The sequence below is a fragment of the Orcinus orca genome, chromosome 3 (genome assembly GCF_937001465.1).
Source record: "Orcinus orca chromosome 3, mOrcOrc1.1, whole genome shotgun sequence".
Classification (NCBI taxonomy): Eukaryota; Metazoa; Chordata; class Mammalia; order Artiodactyla; family Delphinidae; genus Orcinus; species Orcinus orca.
In genome coordinates, this window is record NC_064561.1 from 171,544,791 (window position 1) to 171,566,731 (window position 21,941).

Genomic DNA, 21,941 nt, shown 5'->3' on the forward strand with positions numbered 1-21,941 from the left:
CATTTATTTCTAAGGGATGGGAGCACATAAATCCCCCTCACAAAGCTGGGAAAGCACTGACTAGTGCCAATGGCGATATTGTACATCTGGGGAGAGCACTGATAACCTGGAGGTCTTACATGGTGGTGTGGTGACTCCGAGGGCATAAAGGGCCCCTTGGAAGGGTAAGGACTTGGGGACAGTTTTCCTTGCTGTCCTGTGCCTCTTTGTTTCACTTATTAAATTCAGTGGCTTAGAAGAGAAATAAAGGATAGAATATTTTACCTTAAATAGACCGTACAAAAAAGGTTCCGTACGTGTCTCACTTAACCAATCTCTTGTTTCCCTTATACCATGAGAAAATGGAGGTTGATTCAATTCATGCAGCATCTACCCAGTGTGTGTGAGGTGCCACAGGCATTGTGATGGTGACCAGTTGGCAATAGGAGATGGGGATGGAGAGAGGCAGCACCGTATGCAGGAGATTCCCTGCTCTGATGTGGTTTACAGCTTAAAGGATGTAAAAAGAGCCGAGGGAGGCAGCCGTGGTTTGCAAAGAATGGTCCAAGGACCACCCATGGCAGCAGCATCTGCAGTGCTTCTTTTGAGAAATGCACATTCTCAGGACCCACCCTAGATCTGCCGAATCAGAAACTTCCGGGTGCCCCCCACCCCAGCAGTCTGTGTTCACAAGCTCGCCAAGGTGCGATGAAGCTTGAGAGCCACTGATTTCAGGGAGAGGCTTCCCGACCTGGGATCAGGTGCCTTGGTTTGTAACGCTGGCCTCTGCTTGGATAGATCAACTTCGTCTCTCCATAGTCCTCTCTCTCACCTATAAAAATGGGAATAAGCATCCCTAGCACACAGGCGTACAGGAAATAACTATTATAAAATAATTATGCTGTTAACTGGAAGTTGTAGATTAAGAGTATTTACATAAGTCACGAACACTGAAATGCTTTAAACCACCTAAATTAACGCCTCTACTCACTAGACCCTTAATTTAACTCGCAGTTTTAATAGTCTCATTTTTTTCTAAAAGAACTCTATACATTTAAAAGATATGATCAGCTTGGATTTCACCTCCTTTTCTTCTTTCCTCTCTTGTTACTAATATAAGAATAATAAGAAAGAAATGTATAAAATTTCAGGCCAGAAACGAAAAAAGAAGGGAGGGAAATGTCATGAATAATGTGTAAACTGAACAGATGTTGCCTGAATAACTGAGCTAATCATGTATATGAACAATTTGCATTAAATGTGACAATGCATATGTAAGCATTTGGAAATTCTAAATCTCTGTACAAATATAGTCTCTGGGGTATTGCTCTAAATTAAGAAGGATTACAAAATTGTTCTACAAATCCCTCAGCAAATTCAGAAACAGTGTTTATTCTATATTTCAACATAAAAGTTATAAAATGTGGTATTCCACTGATATTAAAAGGGGAGATGAAAAGCAAAAGAGCCATTAGGCTCCCAATCCAACCTGAAGGGAAAAAAATTCCAGTTGACTTTATTACAGCACTGAAAAGGGCCATGTATTTCTTGGTTAGGAAATCATTTTCTTGAATTCCGCAGCCTGAATTTAATGCTGAGTTATTATATCTTAAATTTTCATTGTTAATGCCAGTCTTTTAATCAAGATTATTAGGATTCTGGTTTTAAGAGCACATACGTATAAACTAACGATCTTTTTGACAATGTATGATGTCTTTGGGCCTCCCTTTTGAAATTTGGGTGTTTGCCCTTTTTATAAAGTCAAGTTTCTTAGGGACAAAAACCAATTGACATTTTCCTGAATAAGCTTTGGAGAGTGGATTTTTATCTAAATTTTAAATATTGACAGTACTTTTCATTGTCTTTTTGTTCATCACATCAAAGTCCCATCATACAATAGTTTATGTGTATTTTGAAAAATATTAAAGAATTCAGACTGAACAACAGTGCTCATTTCATTTGGCAATCTCATTAATTAGCCTGTTTGGACCCAGAGAAAATCTTATTTTTTTTCCCCAAGAAATTGAGAAACCATTATAGTCAGAAAGCAAATAGATGTAGGCTACCAACAGCCAACTGGATCATAGCAGGTAATAGCTCCTGCTACCATTTCAAATGAATTAAAATGTCTTCTAATTAAATGTAGACAGTAACAAAGTAGATTACATTGATTATACCTCAGATACATACCCCTGACTGCAAGACCAGAGTCAGAGTTAGAGTGAAAAGCAGGCTTTTCAACTTCGAGTCCTATTTGTTCAGCTCAGTTCAATAAACTTTGTATGTGTCAAACAGAGTACTAAGTGCTGGGGATGCAAATGAGAGTCGGTCACTTTCCTGTCCCCCTAAGGGCTCCCAGCCACAAGAGCAGGACAGACGTGGAAATAACTAGAATTCAGCTGGATGTGCAGAGTGATGGACGTATGCACAGGAGATGGTCGTTGGACAAAGCAGGGGGAGATTGATGCTGGCTGTTTTATGCAGGGAGGGAACATTTTCAGGCAGATTTCGTGGGGGAAGTGATAGCCAAGCAGGCTGATGGATGAAGAGGTGCTTGGCAAGTGGGGAGATGGCCCCTCTGTCACCATTGGAGGATGTAAGATTGGCTCCCCATACAGAGGGCTTTAAAGTAGTTGCAAACATTCCCGTATTCCTGTTCATCCAAGCTTTTCAAACGTGTTTGTACCTAAACGAGGAGCAGATTGACAGCTTCGTAAATGTTCTTCTTAAAAAAGAATTCTGCGAATCCATAGAGGACCATTGCAGAACCAAAAATATGTTATAATCCAGCCAGTGCATGTAATGTTTAGGAAGAGATTTTTATTGGATTGTTAAATAGAAAAGTAAAGATTTGTAGAAAATTTATTTACTTGGGGAAATTTACTTATTTCCAGGCAAAGTAAATTTGTTTGTTGCTTTCATTTATTTTTATGTAAAACATTTTCTGCTTTCCCAAGATCCAGTTTCTTCTTACTATTAAAGTTTGAATTATCCCAAGGGTCTAGGTACCGTTATTGTTCAAATACCTAGATCAGGGCTGTCCAACAGAATTTTCTGCAATGATGAACATGTTGTATATCTGTGTTGTCCAATACCATGGACACTAGCTACATTAAGCTGTTGAGCACTTGAAATGTAGTTAGAATGAGAAACTGAATCTTAAATTTAATTTTATTTAAATTAATTTAAATTTAATTCAGTCACATGTGGCTAGTGGCTACCACATTGGACAGATTTCTAGATGATGGAATGGTAAATGTGTGAGGGTTTGATGAACAAGTTTCACCTTGTCTGTATAAACAGGCTGTATTTCCTAAATGATAAAGTAACTCTGTTCCATGAGAGATGAATAAAGTGAAAATGAGTTCAAGAGGGTTAGGAGAAGGGTGTTAAGGTGAGAGGGTGGTGGTCAAGAGATAAACAGGGAGCTGTAAGAGGGAGACGCCTTAAGGAAATGGAAGTACAAAGAGATATAACTTTGTATTATGTTTGTGGAGCTCTTATAAATATTTACATAGATGGCATTCAGACTATGATTGTGCACCAGGAAAACTAATATAAAGGATTTAAATCACCAAGATGTTGTAGCCCAGGGTCAGCAACTTAGGGAGAAGTAATAAGCACAGCAGGCCTGCATTGGCTCCCTAAGAAGATTTGCACAGTGGACAAAGAAAGATTAGCAAACTGACAACTGAAAAGCAAATGCCTGGCGGAAGGCTCCGGGCACAGGACCTGGGTCTCAGCTCCACACTTTGCACATAAAACACTTCCATCGGCCGTGTAACTCAAGGGAAGCTTGGGCCACGAGAGGAATACGTTTATGAATGACTCACAGAAATGAGGGGCTAAGTAAGACTCGGCCATAAGGACGGGGGGTCATTTGATTACGTTGCCTCTGGAAGGTGAGGGCAGTTTACCAAGTCTCGTCAGTGTCTGGTGGAACCTCATGAGGTGAGTTCAGTCTCTTTGTAGGAGCAACAAACTAAAACGAAAACCCTACTATGTTAGTGGGATTCCCGAAACAGAGGTAGCAGTGCTTATACCTAATCACATTAACACTCCAAGTTAGTGCCAAAACCGCGTCGGGAAAATATTTGTATCTTCCCTGGGATGGTAAGGGAAGGAACTGGTTATGGCTACAAAATTTAAAAACTTGAATTACTTTTGTTTTTTTTTTAAAGATTTCCTTAATCGTCCTCACAGTATAAATATATGCCTATTCAAATTAAAAAACATTTTGTGTTTACAACTGTGAAATATGTAACGTTTTTAAAAAGACGATTTCCCTCACACTGCCCTTTTGTTATGTCACTTCCTTTGCAGAAATGTCCCCTCTCAACATTTTGATGTGTACCCTCCAGATCTTTTTCACAGTTTGCTTTTTGACATTTGTAGCTTGGACTATATTTAACCCCATTCTAGTGGTTTTCTTAAAAATCCATTCTCTGACAATTTAGGTTTGCGGGGCAATTTTATGTAAGAAAGTAAGAGTGAGCCTTGCTGCTATGCAGCTCATCCTGCCTGGCATCTCTGGGGGACACCAGGGATGCCACGTGAAGCTTTCTAGAGCAGGACGGCATAAACAACCATCTTATACTTTATCTCATTATTTCAAAAGCGCCCTGAGAGGTACTTTTGGTTGCTGCTTGTTTCCTGTGTGTGTGTGTGTGTGTGTGTGTGTGTGTGTACCTCTTCTGTTCTGCATGCTTGCACTTGAATTTGAGATATAGAATAATCAGAAGATCCAGCAATAACAGAATCGGTACTTTAGCCGCAGAGCCGTGCGACAGAGGGAAGCAATTTTTCTTAAAGCAATTTCAGGGAGCATTTACTACACGAAAAGAAGAGGTTGAAAATTGAAATCCCCTCCGTGTCAACAGTATAATAGGTAGGACAAACTGACCCCAGAGCTCCTAAACGTGCTGGCGAAGCCAGGGGTTTTGAGAGGCAGTGATCTGGATCACCCCTGCTGGATTTTATCTTCTAAAAGAATCAGTGCAGTGTTTATAGCGCAGATCCGGTATTTCAGTGTGGTATTCAAAAATAACCTGAGGTATACTAGGACGAGGATCTGATCAAAGTTTCTTCTTCTTTCTGTATCAATTATAGTCAATATTGAAGAATGCTTCTTCTGCAGAAATCTCATACTCTTCAACATGAAGTTTTCTTTTCCTAAGTTTCAAATCTAAATTTTTTTTTTTAATTCAGATAAATTCTTATATATATCATGGCCCTTTTGAAAATCTGTTTTTCACAGTTGGTACTATACCAAGTTAAAGCTACTTAGGCACATGTAAGAAAACTATCTAGAGTTACCAGTTGGTAACTTTTATTCACATTTCATTATAGAACTTTAGAACAATAAATAGATAAATACAACCTATTCCTATGGTTTTGGAATAGTGATATAAGACCTATATTTACTTTTTAAAAGACACAGTAGGGCTTCCCTGGTGGCGCAGTGGTTGAGAGTCCGCCTGACCATGCAGGGGACACGGGTTCGTGCCCCGGTCCGGGAAGATCCCACATGCCGCGGAGCGGCTGGGCCCGTGAGCCATGGCCGCTGAGCCTGCGCGTCCCGAGCCTGTGCTCCGCAACGGGAGAGGCCACGACAGTGAGAGGCCCGCGTGCCAGAAAAAAAAAGACACGGTAATTCTCTCTTGCTTTTGGTATTGCTTTACTTTGCTATTTTTTTCTCCATATAGAGCAGCTAATAGTAACACATGATTTAACATTTTATTAATGTGAAATGTAAAGTGTACATTTTCTATTTTTTTGATATTATATGAGGAAAGGTGAAGAAGTTTGACAAAGAATTTCAGGATAATCAGAGTCTTGGTTACCACAAATGAGTCCTTGCCATGGAGGATGACCAGTTGTCTATAGAATGCCAGGGTTACTTCCGCCTAAAATGGTGCATTTAGGTCATCTTCCTTCCTGTGGCTCATTTTCAACACGTATAACCCAATTAGCATAAGCAAAGCATAAGAAAGTGAATCAACTAAGGGAAGAAAATTCTAATGCGTTCCAAACAAAATATAAATGACATTGAAACCATCCCCTGTTTAAAATTGTCCATGCTCGCTGGCATTTCCTAGCATGATTCAGAAGGTGACAATATTTCTTAAAGTGTTTTAGGTGAAAAACATATTTACTGAAAGAAAGTAACATTGGAATTGAAACATGCCGTAACTTAGAGCAGAGAAAAATGGGTTTGCTGGGGAGTGCCCTCCAGAGGGCTTCTGCTTCTTACCTTGTCACACAGGGTCATTACCATACAGATGTGTGATTGAAAGGACAGCAGTTGGCGAGATTTATAAAAAGTTCAGCTCCCGGGTCGTGATAGATAGCATTTTTTTTAAGCTGCAGTATATTTATGGGCAAATATAAAAGTTATCAAATAGTTCCAGGAGAAAAATGTAAAATTACCGAGAGAACACTCAAGCTCACCACACTCTCTAGGGCCTGTGGAGCGCTCTCTTTCACAGAAGGGGTTGTGGATGTTGGACAGACGTCTCAGCCCTCCCAGGGGACAGCCTAGACCACGGAGTCAGTCCAGTGTGACCTGACATGGGGCGTCTCCACATCGAAGAGACTTTCTCTCTGGGAAGTGGGGACACCTCTTCTCAGGGCCGCCAAATGGTACAGCGCCAACTCATTTAAAATTGTCAGGGCGTTTGATTGTAAGATTTCAAATCTACGTAAAGTAGATTTTTTTGGTGGGTGGAGCCCACCTTTCATCACACTCCACCCGCTCCCACCCCAGTCACCACCACTACCACCAGGTTTGGGATCTGAGCCACTGGGATCACTCAGGAAAACGGAGCTTGGACGTCAGTGGGTCCACATTCGGCCACGGAGGGGAGGCGGGGGGCGCGGGGGAGACGCAGAAGGCTGCGCGAGTGCCTGGTGGGCGCTTTAGGTTGCAGCGGATGATGGGAGGTGCTGTTGCCCTTGTCTCACTCTGAGTTTCATAGGAAGCACGGATGTGGGTGAGTCTGCGTGAATCATATAAGGCGTGAGAAAAAAGCAGCTCAGCTTGAACGGTGTCTGGCAAAATAACTAAGGAAGTCAATTAGCCCGGTGTTTCCTTTTTGAATCGTCCTGTCACAGTTTTCCCTCCAGACGGGAGAGGACTGTCAGCCACCTCTGCTCCATTTCCTGCTTCAATTTCCTGATTTCTCATTTGATCGGGGACTAACGTCCCTCCAGCGTCTCAGTTTGGCCACTTGGGAGACCCTTGCCCAGCAACTGGACAGAGGCCTTCTACTCTGGCCCAGAGCCCCTCTGGGTTTCCCTTCAAGCTTCCTCCCAGGCCGGGACTGGGCTGCGAGGTGGGCCGCGCTGGTTGGTCTGTCATCCTTGCAGCCTGTTACCAGATTCGGATGTTCTCCTGGCTTGTTTGGAATCGTTCCTTAGAGCAGAATTCCTTTACAAGCACAGATCATTAGTTCCTGATCTCAGAATGTATTCGTGGGCTTGATGCCCCAGGAAGTGCCCCAGCTTCACTTAGAATCTAGCCAGGCCCCTTGGACGGAGAGGCAGAATGGGCCCTTGTAATTCAGCATCGTTAGAGAAAGAACAGAGCTTTACCCTTTATATGCTTTGAGAAGCAGGCCGTTATTATCTCTTTACTCTGGAAGTACAAATTATAGGCTATTCTGTGCCTTGATCACACTGACGTTTACCAACTTTTCCAAAGATTATTATCATAGTTTATGATTAGTATCATAGTTATTAGTGGTATCGCTGCCTTTAAAACCGCCGGAGAGAAAGCAGAAAGGAACTTGCTTTTCCTACTTGTCCTCAAGGCTGTGCCTGAAATGGTCTCTCAAAGTGAGTTAACTCTTCAGGCCTCCTCCTGGGGGAGAAAACCCAACCCAAACCTTCCCCTCTTGTGACCTTGTACAGTTCAAGTTCTTTTGGAGAAACATGGACATGATAAGCCGAGCAGCAGACCAAGTATATTGTTATCGTTGACTTTTCTTTCCTCCATAGGAAATAGTGTGAATCTTTCAGCCTGTCTCAGTTGGGGCGGTTTAGCCAAATTAGTCATCTATTAGGCCAACATCCACTGGGTATTTATTGTGTCCCAATAATAAAATACAGGATAGAAATACAAGTAGTTCACAGTCTGCTACCTGTTTTTGTATAATCCATGATCTAAGAATGATTTTGAAATGGTCAAACAAACATTAAAAGAAGAATATTATTTCACTGCCTATGAAAATTATATCATATATAAATTTCAGTGGCCATAAAAAAAGTTTTCTTGGAACCCAGTCATATCCATTCACTGATATGTTGTCAGTGAGTGCTTGCAGCCTCATCAAAGAGGGACCATGATGTATGCATGACCTACAATATTTACTATCTGGGCCTTTGCAGAAAAGCTTTTGGAATATAGCATCCTCCCTGCTCTCCAGCTGCTGACAAGAGACAGTCAGGGAAATAAGCAATTAAAATACAACGTGGAGGGCTTCCCTGGTGGCGCAGTGGTTGAGAGTCCGCCTGCCGATGCAGGGGACACGGGTTCGGGCCCCAGTCCGGAGGATCCCACATGCCGCGGAGTGGCTGCGCCCGTGAGCCATGGCCGCTGAGCCTGCGCGTCCGGAGCCTGTGCTCCGCAACGGGAGAGGTCACAACAGTGAGAGGCCCGTGTAATGCCAAAAAAATAAAAAATAAAATAAAATACAACGTGGAAAGTGCCAGGAGAGAAATATATGTGAGTGCAGGTGGGGGAAGGTTAATCATACTTAGGGTTGGAAAGTTGAGCTGGGGACTTGTGTCTGGTGGTTGAAACCAGCGTCTGCGAGGGCAAGTGATTTGGGTGATATGAGCAGCAGTTTGCGGAGCACAGTGAGACACAGAGCAGGCAGGGAGGGGAGGGCGGCCACAGGAGGAGGGAGTGGGGCCGGGCGAGGGGAGGAAGGGACCGGGGCGGAGGAGCAAGTGGCCAACAGTGCCAGATGCCTTACCAAGAGCAGGTGAAATCAGGACAAAAACGTATCACTGGAGCTGGCAATATGGGGGTTCGGTGCATAGACACAAGATTGCTGAGAACGGCTGGGATAGGCAGAAGGGGCTCAAAATGTAAGTTCATAAGTCTTGGCTGAAAAGGGGCACAGTTAAATGAGGGTAGAATCTGGGGGGTGGGTGTCGAATTGAGGAAAGTTCCTGTTTATTTGTTTTAATGGTGGAGCGAGGTTTGAGCAAAATGCTGAGAAGACAGACCCAGAAGAAATCAGAAAGGCAGATTGAAGATCCAGGTGGGAGGGGACAGCTTGATGCCCCTGAGGTGCGGAGATAGAGCCCAGCACACAGGGGAGGGGTCCGTGTCTTGCACAGGAAGGGCGCCCTCACCCCTGAGATGGGCAGGGGGAGAGGAGAGGGCGGGCGCAGCTGGAGATGCTGCACACGCTGCTCTGGGAGGGTAAATGGATGGTCCTCCTTGCCAAAGATCTCCCCTTTTTCAGGCAGGCAGATAGTATGGTCATCTATGGAGACAGGGAAGGCACAGCCTGGGGACAGGAGTCTGTGGAGAGAATTAAAAATGACAGTCAGCAGCGCAGGGCTTTGGGGAGGGGAGCTGAGCCAGGAGACATGAAGAACCACTGGGCGTGATTGCGTGCCCTCCCGAGGCTGGGCCGGGGGGTGGCCCCGACATCCAGGGCTATGAGACTGTGTATTCTTACCCACTAGCGCTGAGAGTGAGTGCAGAGCGGTGAAATGGTGAGACTGGGCTAAGATGAGGTTGTATATACAGAGCTGCTGGGAGACCAGCAGCGAGATGAACCTTGCCCTTCACCTTGAGTGGTGGAGGACGATTACAGGATGGGGTTGCTTTCTCAGTGGCTGGGGAAGCAACCAGAGCCAGAAAGAAGCTGGCAGAGTGGAGAAAGATTGCCCAATAGAGGGGCTCGAGGTCTTCAGGAAGTAGAACGGGTGCACTCATTGAAAGGAAGAAAGCGGGTGAGTGAGAAGCAGTGAGGTGGTGGTTGTTGGCAGTGCTGGTACAGTGTCAGGGCTTTTGCACTTGGACCAGTTTCTGGAAGGGAAAGGCCCGGGGTGGAGTGAAGGAGGGACAGCGGAGGGCAAGGGTTATGCAGGTCAGGTCGTGGTCAAGTCTTCCACATGGACCTGAGGAGTGTGGGTCTGTGGGGCTGAGGAGATCCAGGAGCCAGGGGACAAATCATCTGAGATTGTAGTTGAGGCATCAGGAGGGGACACCCCTTGTGGCTTCGCTCTGTGTGTGAGCATTCGCACATTCGCGCGTGCACGTGTGTGTGATTTGCGCGACTTCACTCTTTCTTTGTCTTTACTGTCTTCCACGAGAGTGGTTGTGTGATTTCTAAACACGTGAGGGTTGGAACAATTGCAACTACTTTAGAGAGATCTGAGTACATCCCTAGGCTTCTCTAAAATGAGGTTCTTAAAGAGGCCAATTCAACTTGGACATGGGATGTTTTCCTTGGAAGAGAAAGCAGAGTAGACCGTGGTAATGGGAACCATGACAAGATGACACAGCTCCCTTAACCTGAGAAGCTGGAGATTCTTCTTCAGAACTGGCACCGACCTCTTTGGGAGCCTCCTGGCTTCACGCTATTTTGCAACAAAGAACTTTCTCACGACGGAGAGTGTGAACGTGATTTTTCTAAACGATGCTCCTACGTAGCGCACGGAGGATGTGGGACTGCGGCACGCTGCCAGGGTTTCTCTGGGGTCATGAGGAAGCACACAGAGGAGCAGAGAAGTGGAGCCTGTATATGTTTTCAGCTGCTTCCAAATACGTTGAAAGGAGGTTTTAAAATCAAATCTCCAGTGATGACTAAGAGTGTGTTTACCCTGGCCCAGGCAACATTCTAAGCACTTTACCTGCATTTTCACACTCAGTCCTCACAGCAACCCAATGAGGCGTAGGTACTGTTCTCCTCACCTCAGAGATGAGAAAACTAAGGTGCCGTTAACCAGTTTCCAGAGGTCACACAGATTGGAAGAGGGACCCAAGATTGGACTCCAGACACTGCGGCTCCAGAGCCTGTGTAAAACTATTTATGTGATTAATTCTATCATCTATCTCCTTATACGGTGAGCTCAAATGGCTAACTTACAAAATGTTGTCTATTCAATAAAGTGAAACTACTTCGTCAGTTGCTGTGTCGAACACCTAAGGCACGGAATCAGGAATAAATACTTTCTTCAACTACTGATTTTAGATCAGAAATAGAGAAAAAAATTTCCTTAGAAACCCAAAGTAATGTAGCTGTTTTGTGAAGCCTTTATTTATTGTAAATTCATAGAACCACAACATACAGAAACATTAGTAAAGAGAATGGAAAATATACCATACCCAAAGCCATGTCTCTCTCTTTGCATTGTTCTGAGTGAAACAGTTTCTTGATAAGAATAATTTATGTAAAGAATCACATCTCAACCTTGAATTTTCTTGCTAGATCACAGAATAGAATATTAAGGAAACTTAAGGTCTGAGCATTTTTATATTCAGCATAAAAATTTTTATTGCTTTTTCAATTAAAAATCTTACTGATGTTATGTGGATGAATTCAGAGAGTTAGAAACTGTACTTATGCTGAGATGGCCGCTTCTGTTTGGAATTTTTACCCACAGTCTGTGTGATTTAAGAGAAATGAAAAGCAAAGCCAACAAATGTGAAATAGCAGGTCCAGAGAGAAACAGGTTTTTGGGGTTTTTTTGTTTGTTTATTTTTTGCGGTACACGGGCCTCTCACTGTTGTGGCCTCTCCCGTTGCGGAGCACAGGCTCCGGACGCGCAGGCTTAGCGGTCGCGGCTCACGGAACCAGCCGCTCCGCGGCATGTGGGATCTTCCCGGACCGGGGCACGAACCCGTGTCCCCTGCATCGGCAGGCGGACTCTCAACCACTGCGCCACCAGGGAAGCCCACAGGTTTTAATTAGATCAATTAAAACTTTTAAAATGCTGTTCTCACCCCTGAAATGGAACAATCAATACATGTATTGTTTACCCCAAAGATTAATAAAATCATAATCTGCAAGTTTGGAGTAGACAGTTTATCCATTGGAGATGGAAGGGAACATTAGTTGTACATATCTTGACTTGCCACTAGGAAAAGTCCACTAATAGACTCCTTCTAAGAACTGGCTTTGGTCCAGAGTGTGGGAAACAAATGGAAATCTACCAAAGTAGATTCCCAATCCTTGAGGCATTAATTAACCCAGAAGATAGACATTGATAGGCTTTTTAACCAAATACTGTAATATTGAGGTTTGCAGAGTTATTTATTTTATAAACTGGGAGGATCACTCCCATCTACCATCCAGATGCTGCAATGCACACTTTAGAATAAAGGCCAGAGGAGAACTGACCATCTTAGTCTGAAAAGAGATTTTGATTCTGTCTACTTCATAGTCAGTATAATATCCCATGGGCCAAATAGACACTAGCGAGGACCGGCTTCAGCCAGGGGTGGCTCCTGAGATATGAGTTCTTGCAGAGGGAGTGCATTGGATCAGGCATCAGGGGTCTGGCTCTGATTCTGGGCTTGGACACTTAACTGTGGCCCATTGGTCAAGCTGTGCCACTTCTCTGGGCCTCAGAGACTTCATCCCCCCCCATGTGAACAGGTTGGGTTAAATCATACCCAATATTTCCTAATTTTGAAATTCAGTGACTACATTTGACAACTTCTCATCTCTGTGATATGATGTTACTCTTTGCTACCAGGTATTCCATCTGTCCATGAATTGGAGTTGCATTCAGCTGAAATTAAACTGATTCTAAATCATGCTCCCAGTTACAGGGGAACTCTAGGATACCTTTATTACCTATAAAAGTATTGGACTCATTCCTTTATTTCTTTTATTGAAATAATCATATCCATAGATCTTTTTTTCCTCAAGCACTTTTGGATGGAAACTTAGATAATATAACAATTCTTCTCTCCAGTGAATTCTTTTAATCCTTTTTTTAAAAAATGAACATATCATGTATTTTATAATGTATAACAAGTTTGCAGCTTTTGAGGACTATTCTGTGAATATGCCTATGGTAGATTTGTGCTCCAGGGCTAGTAATTGAAAGTTCAGCAGAATCTCCTCTCTACTAAGGAAGAAAAAAATTCATTAAAATAATTGATTGATGGATTGGCTTCTTAAAAGAGCAAGTGGTCAGATAAATGGACAGCATTTTTTTAATTCTCCTGTTTTGCCTGGAAATAGAAGAGAGGAATCCATGTCTGCCTCTTAGGTTTTTGCCCCGGGCACAGTCATTTTGTGACTTGGATTCATGACAGTAATTGAAGTAGGAATAGGGTTCCTGTCCTCAGGGAGCACATGACTGGTTGGGGTCATGGAGAGATGATTCTGTGTTTCATGGTTTCATCTCAGATTTGCTAAGAAGAGAGAATTAGCAGAATTTCATGCAAGAGGATAGACTAGTCTAGGTGATTCTTGGGTTTCAGCTTAACTGACTTGGGGGATGATCATTAACTGAAATAGAGATGGTAGGTTAAGAACCAGATCCAACCTATGTCAAGACCTTCTAGAAAAGGGGGTGCTTCCCTCACTGCCAACTAGTGAGAGGTTACACTCCATGTTAAAATTTGCCTTTGCATCTTGTTCTGTGCCCAGGCAGTGTTGGTCCTCAGCATTGAAGGAACAGCACATATGTGTTCTTTGCAACCAGGCTGATGACGGCAGATTTCATTGAGTGGAGAGGGAGACATAGAGGGTGGCAGTGTTGTAAAACAAACACCATGAATTTACTTTTGTGTGCTCTCAGAGAAACGGTCATTTAGGCTCTGTTGTCATAATCGTTGTTATAATCATTTCTTCATGTGTGCTGTTCTTTACTTTGGGGGTGAGGTGGATTAGATCATCCATATTAGGAAACTAGCCAGCCTCTAGTGTCAAGGGTTTTCATGTTGTGGAAAGTTTCTGAATAATTCGTTGTCCTTATCACATTTCTTAGCAAAGAAGATCTTACTACCAATGCTAATGATGAATCTGTGTTTGAACCCCTGAGCTTTAAACTTTGATGACCAACCTGCCATTCTCAACTTGGTTCTTAATATATATATATATATATATATATATATATATATATATATATATATATATATATATATATATAAATATTCAACAATAGAAGAATCAACTCATCTTTTAGAGATATAAGTACATTTTATGCAGGATATTTCTTTTCATTATTTGTTCTGATGGGCAATATTAGAAATATGTTTCACAAAAATCCCCATATATAATCAGGATACTGTAGTTTCCAGAGGCCTAGATTTCAGGATATCAGCTGATGATAGCTTTCTTTTGTGAGCTTAGTGATTTCTGTAATGGAATGTGTATTGTCTTTCAATCTTTATATCTCTCTTTAAGTTTTATATTTTTGCTTTTTTTTTCTTTCCTGGTTTTTGTTTTACTTTAAGCTTCATATATAGTTGAGTCCCAACAAAAACCATTCAGTGTATATAGAAATGACTTGTGGTTATTTCTTCAAGGTTCATATTAACAAGATTCAACAATGGAAGAGTAACTTTTAAAGTGATTACCTCTACACTTACATCTAAGTTTCCATAATGGTTGGGCATTTAAATGTAGAGTATCTTGGGAAGATGTGCCAGGAGGATTCATGCATTTGATTACATTCTAGCAACGATGATTCCCAACAAAGGGTATCTTGGGCCACAGTCTCATTTAGTTAACCCTGTTTTGTGCAACCACACTCTGGTCTTCCCCAAGTTCCAGTGGGAATTAAGGACTAAAAAATGGAGCCACTTTATGAGGTTGACTCTAATCTTCTCTAATCTGTTCTTCTTTTATTTTTTTTTAATTTTATTTATTTATTTATTTTTAGCTGTGTTGGGTCTTCGTTTCTCTGCGTGGGCTTTTTCTAGTTGCAGCAAGCAGGGGCCACTCTTCATCACGGTGCGCGGGCCTCTCACTGTCGCGGCCTCTCTTGTTGCGGAGCACAGGCTCCGGATGCGCAGGCTCAGCAGCCATGGCTCACGGGCCTAGTTGCTCCGCGGCATGTGGGATCTTCCCGGACCGGGGCACGAACCCGTGTCCCCTGCATTAGCAGGCAGATTCTCAACCACTGCGCCACCAGGGAAGCCCTGTTCTTCTTAACTGTAACCATAGGGGCCCCAAAGTCACCATTCCGCTCTGGTGCACGCTGACTTTCCAGAATGAAACTCACTGAGAGAGGTAGGGGGAGAGAGGGAGAATGAGAGTGAGAATCTTGGCCAGGGAGAATGGTTAAATTTAACTGAGAAATCTTAGACATTTTCGCACAATCAAGAGAGCCTTTTCTGGCCAAATATCCGCTGCGAGTTCTTTAGCTTTCCCAAGGGTCTCTGTGATTGAACAGCACACAGGCGTTTAGGCTGTGTTATCAGGATCTTACATTTCTTGGGAAAGCTCAGGATGAGTGCAGCTTACCAGATGGAGTGTTCACCACTTACAGTGTTGCCTTCATATGAGGTTCCTCAACCCTTTTCTCTCCTAGGATGGGGACAGATGGAAGGCACTGTTTTATTGGCACTCCTAGAGATGAAACAGTGTCAGTGACACACAAGGATATTAAAGATGGCAACTAATTGTATAACTTTGCCCAAATCATAGTCTCCGGGGCTTAATTTACTCATATTTTAAATGAGGATGATGTCGTTTTTATACCAGGTCTGTCTTAGCCTGTTTGAGGTGCTATAACGAAATACCACAGCCTGGGTGGCTTAAACAACAAACATTTATTTCTTACAGTTCCGAAGGCTGTGGGAAGTCCAAAGTCAAGGTGCTGGCACATTCAGTCTGGTGAGGGCTCTCTTCTTGATTTGCAGACAGCCATCTTCTCATTATATTGTCACATGGCCTTTCCTTGGTGCATGCACACGCACACACACACAGAGAAAACTTATGTCTCTCCCAATTTTTATAAGGGCATTAATCACCCTCATGAATTACCTCCTACCTCCAAATACCATCATGTTGCAGATTGGGGCTTCAACAAATGAATTTGGGGGAGATACAAACATTCAGTCCATAGCAATATCTCTTTCAGTTGGTCATTCTATGACTAGGAGAGGCTGCCATCCACTGGATATTTAGAATGAATAGCGCTGTAGCACTCAAGGTTTACATATAGACAAATTTGGGGCTTCCTTCTCAGAGCTGATATCTTCATAATGTTGGACAATTGGCTAAATCTCTCTAGGTCTCAATTTCCTTAACTATGAAACTATTCAATAATATATATTTGTAGAGTCGCAGTCAAGATTAAATGAAAATTGTGCATGTAAAAGCACTTGGCACAGAACAGATCCTTGATAAAAATTTAGTTTTTAAATTAGGAAAAATGACCAAATCTATTCAAACAAAAGCTGAAACAAGCAACACAAGAAGTGAAATGGTTAGACTGGTGGTTTGGTAGTTAATATCAACATTTGTTTGTATTTGAACATAAATTTTGCAAGTCTCTGTTAATTGTAACACACCATTTGTCTATATTGAAATAAACATAGACAAATGGTGAGTGTGCGCACACATGCACATGTGTGAGTCTGTGTACCTTGAGAGTCTTCCCATTATTTCATGGGTAGTTAGCCCATTTTCTACTACCTTGTAAGAATTTCAACTAACACACCATTTCCAAATTTGGGATATATTTTACTTACATAAACACTGTGCTCTTATTTCAATGAAACCAGAAAATACTTAAACCTGCTCTGTCATTAAAGATTATTCCCTAACAAAAATGTTCCTTTGCACATCAATAAGGGAATGCTCAAATTAATGTTACTGGCAAGAAAATGATAAGAAACAACCAACTGCACACACAGGGACACCTACACACACACGGTCCTCAAGTTTCAAAACCCCAAGTTCCCATGAATCACACCTTGTTGACACCTTTGCCATTAATAATGTAGCAAGTAACATTTAATATTTACATTTTATAGAAATTATCATTGCTTTTCCCTTCAGAGTTAGTGACTCAGATGAAGCAAATCCAAGCCTGTCTTCCTATGACCTGAAATGTCAAGGTGACAGATTCATTTTAAGGCTTAACTTGAGGGTATTACACAGAGAGTGAAGGCTACTCAAGGATGTGAACTGATCAGTTATGAAACAAGAGGGGACCTATCATCAGTAAGACAGGAGGGCAGTGCGACTTTTAATAGCCAGATTCTCAACACATTGTACTAGAGTTAAATGAATCCTTACCTCTGGATTTCAATGATCACAGTAGTCAAGTCTTCTCATAACCACTAGTACAAATGGCATTTGCCACTGCCCCAGAAAAATCTTAAGGAGGAAAGTTTACATTACAAAGGAGGGTGAGATGGGGTTCCTCCTATTTCAGTAAAATTTAAGCCTCTAGAGGATGAGGAGTAATTCCAAACTTTCACGGGGAATAAAGCAAAGTCTAAACGTCACTCATAACCTGAATGCAATGAAGAAGCAGCACATGGAGCTGGAAATTCAGGAGGACTATGTCTTCATGAGAACTTCAAGTAGTTCTCTTTCTTTAAATTTAGATCAAAATGTACTATAAAGACCTATGGGATTTATTTCTACACGTTGGGTAGATTTATGTATAATATTTAGAAAAGTGCTATGAGGAATATATTCCCAGAAAATGACTTTCAGCTTGAGTAAATGATCTGATTTCTGGCCTTTCAAAGGAAATCACTAAAAAAAAAAGAAGAGGATCCTGTGAAACAAGTGGTTTCCCCTGGTGAAGTCAGCCCCCCATCACTGCACTTAACAAGAATGAACCTGTTGCAGACTGTAATGGTCTTATGATTAGTGTGAATGAATGCTTCTCACCACATAGATTCACTATTGATTTTTTAATCAATAATAATGTCTTGTATTTAGATAGTTGCCATCTCCAAAGAAATCTGAGTGCTTTATAGTTCATGAATTCCAATTTATCTTCATACCATCCCACTGAATGTATAGATTAGGCATTCCAATTGCATTTTAAGGAGGAAAAACAGAACCAGAAAAGTTAAATCATTAGCCAGGGAGATTTCAAAAAGCTAATGTTAGAATTACCAATTAAATTCTGGTAGTCTTGACTTATAATTCTGACTGTATCCCCAAAACATCTGGTCAGTTGGGTCAACTCTGATTATTCTTTAGGAAAAAGGAATCAAACCATTGAATTGCTATGATTAACAGAAGTTTACATTACTTCTCATTATTTTGGTGATGTACAATAATTGGGCTTAAGACGTTTTTATCTATTAGAGCATATGCATTTTTTAGTGGCCTATGTTAGTATCTTTGGAATGCTCTTAAGTCACGTGTGCCAGACGTTTATCTCCTAGTAAGGGATAGATGTAAAATTTAAATTCTCATATTAGGTAGGTGTGATTTTTCAAAGACTTGGTATCTCCATCATCTCTGTGGCATTGTTTTAATTGACCAAAAAAAAAAAAAAAAAGAAAGAATCTCCTCAATAAAAACTTGTTCAAAACCCGTACTCATTATACCTCTGGGAAGGTTACTATCATCCTTTCAGTCACCCAGTCTTCTAGCCTTAAAAATGTGAGCCTCTGATTTTTTTTTTCCCCTTCTTGCATTTACAATTTCTGTCAGTTTTTCCTCTGACAAGTTTATTGCTTTGTTTCTCTGTGTTCTCCTTACTGCTAACGCTCTGCTCCTCACATATAACGTGGTAACCTCCTTACTTGTCCCCTACTTCTGTTGTCTATTCTTCAACCTATCTTAGGTCAACTTTCCTAATAAATTTTCCATAACTTTTGAAATTATGAATTATTTGGGTACATGAAAAGTATATAGAATAACACGTTAAACATTCATATCCCCACCACCCAGCTTAAAAAAACCGCGATATTAAAGGCACAATAGAAAGCCCTCTTTGAAGCCTCTCTCCAATTTCACCCCCCCTCACTATCATGAATTTAATGGTTATTATTCCCATGCACGTTTTAACATTTTAACCATATGTATCTGTATCCATAAAAATTTATAGTATTTCTTCACTCCAATCATTTATACTTCTGAAATTTTCATTTGTTATGTGGCTTTGAGATTTCCACTCTTATTTTAAGATTTATCCGTGTTAGTGCATGTGACTTTGTTCCCTTCTCTTTCATTGCTATAGTCCTTTGGATCCACCCAGGACAATTTGTCCATTCTTCTCAGGATGGACATTGAGATTGTTTGCGTTTTTTTTCTCAAACAAATATGTAATAAACATTTTTGAACATGCTTCCTTTTTCATATTTATGAGAGCTTCTCTAGGACATACTCCCGAGATTCTAAATGCTAGGAGGTGGTAAGATCTTCTCATTTTCAAATTTTGGTGAAAAGTGATTGTGTCAAAACTGACACATCCTCCTTACGTGCCATATTCCATTCTTAAGAAAGACTTCATTGGCTTCTCCTCCAACTTTCAATGGAATTGCAAATTCCTCTGAGAGAAGCTCCTCCTCACTTTTCTACCTGAAGGGACCTCCCCACCAGGAACTCCTTTTTGTATTAGGTCACAGATTCAAAAGCTTTTGGACTACACATTGAAATATAAATGTGTGAAAAATGCAGGGTATGGTGGGATCTGCAGTGGATGGTGGAGATGGAGCCATGCGACAGGGCACCATATCCAACTTACGGTTGGCTAGTTTGTAGTCCCCAAGGTTCCCGTATTATTTTGTTTACTTTCCTGAAAGTTCGTCTCAGAAATGTGGAATCATCAATTCCCTGTATAGCAGCAAAGAGCCCTCTGGAGCCCGCCTGCCTGGGTTTGAATCCCTGTTCCACTGCTGCCACCTGTCTGCTCTTGAGCAACTTCTTGTTTGTAAAATGGGGGACATGCTAGTGCTTACTTTGTAAGGGGGTGGTGAGAAATAAATGAGATAATATACATAAATCTCTCAAGTAGGCACTTAATAAATATTTGTTGAATTGTTGAGGAGAGGAAAAATAACAAAAGGTTCGATCGTATCTCCTGTGTGTCAGACATTGTTCTAGAAGCTGGGGAGGTGGCAGTGACCTTGATATTTGTCTCTTTCACAAATCAAGTTGCCAACTGGGACCAAGTCTCTAACACATTGCTTGGCTCACAGTGGGCACTCAAGAAAGAGATGCTGAATGAAGAAACGAACCTAATGGTTCTCCTAAGGCAACGTAAATGCCTAAGGATGTTCTGAGCCATAATGGAGCAAGTAATTTATATCCATGATGACTTTACTGTCTGCATGGCAGTGGATTCTTATTTTTGAATATTGACAACTCCTATGTAATACAGGTAATAGCTTGCCATTAGACATAGTGTTTGAGCAGTCAGAATACCACGTTTTTGATGATGATGCGTAACAGAGAATAGACTATATCTTTAATCTTACTTGTATACAAAATAACATTCTCAACTTTTGATGATGACCAGTCTTTTTCATTTTTCCCTCAAATTTAGGTCTCATTGTCCATGAAGGAGCTGCAGTTTACAGAGTGTTTAAACGCTGGCGAGCTGTCAACTTACACTGGGATGTATTAAATTATGACAAAGCCACAGACATCGAAGAAAGTAGCCGGGGAGAGTCTTCCACAAGCAGAACTTTATGGTTGCCATTGACGGCTCTACGAAACAGGAACTTGGTCCACCCAACACAGTTGACCTCCCCAAGGTTTCAGTGTGGCTACATGTTATTACATCTGTTCAATCGGATGAGGCCCCATGAAGATTTGTCAGAAGATAACAGCTCGGGGGAGGTTGTGATGAGAGTGACTTCAGTGTGACAAAGCTAAGAAGGTGCGGTGTGGACCACCCTGCACATTTTGGAATGTAATTGCAGTGAATGGCAAAACCATAGCACTTCTAAAAACACACATCTATGAACTTTTTAAAATTTATGCTTTTTATATGAACATTTGAATTGCAAATACATTTTTCTGAAAAAAAGAGTCCTCCTGTTCTTTGCTTTCTGATTTATCACATCTTTTATAAGTTGGTACTTGAAATCATTATACATATTATTTAACGCTACTTGGTTAAAAGAATGGTGAACATTATCCTTAAGGTCAAAACTATTTTTTTCTTGCTTGTTTTAAATATATTTTTATCAAACGTTTTGCTCCATGTGTAATTTTTCAGGCATGCTACCAATGGGGAAGAGTTTAGAATGCTGTGGGCAAATTCCAAAGTGCCCATCAAGGGCGAAGCACAGAGGTGATTCTGTGATGCACTGGTCTTCCTCATGCCTCAGGCTGGTTGGCACACTTGAGCATGACTTTTTGTGTAGGATGAATTAACCTGTCACCAGGAATGCAAGTTCTAGGAATTATGGCTTGTTTTCTAACTTCTGAAGCAGTACAGAGAGCTTGTAAAAAGATAAAGATAATTGGAATAAAATAGTCTTACAGGCATACTTTGAAGATATTGTGGGTTCAGTTCCAGAACCACAATAAAGTAAGTATCTCAATAAAGCAAACCACTCAAATTTTTTGGCTTCCCAGAGCATATAAAAGTTACGTTTACACTATACTTCAGTCTATTAAGTGTGCAATAGCATTAATTCTTAAAAAAACAATGTACATACCTTAATTTAAAAATCTAAAATATGCTAGCCATCATCTGAACCTTCAAGTTGTAATAGTAACATCAAAGGTCACTGATCCCAGGTCACATAACAAGTATAATAATGGAAAAATTTGAAATATTGTGAGAATTACCAAAATGTGACACAGACACATGAAGTGAGCAAATGCTATTGGAAAAATGGTGCCAATAGACTTGCTTGACACAGGGTTGCCCTAAACCTTCAATCTGTAAAAAAACGCAATGTCTGCGAAGCACGATTAAAAAAAAAAAAAAAAGAAAAAGAAATGAAGCGCAATAAAACAAGGTGTGCCTGTCCTGCAGTACATATTACACAGACAGGGCACCCTGCATACTTATAACCCTGAAAGCTCACCAAAATGTTGCAC

General features: G+C 41.4%; 1 protein-coding gene across 1 annotated transcript in view; it reads left to right on the top strand.

Moving 5' to 3' along the window:
- Positions 1 to 21,270, top strand: part of MARCHF11 (membrane associated ring-CH-type finger 11) — a 119,534-nt gene extending 98,264 nt beyond the window's left edge. The window contains exon 4 of the mRNA XM_004274478.3: positions 20,431 to 21,270. Coding sequence (XP_004274526.1) covers positions 20,431 to 20,753 — 323 coding nt within the window. The 3' untranslated portion in view covers positions 20,754 to 21,270. The remainder of the gene's footprint in view (positions 1 to 20,430) is intronic.
- Positions 21,271 to 21,941: the final 671 nt, after the last annotated feature.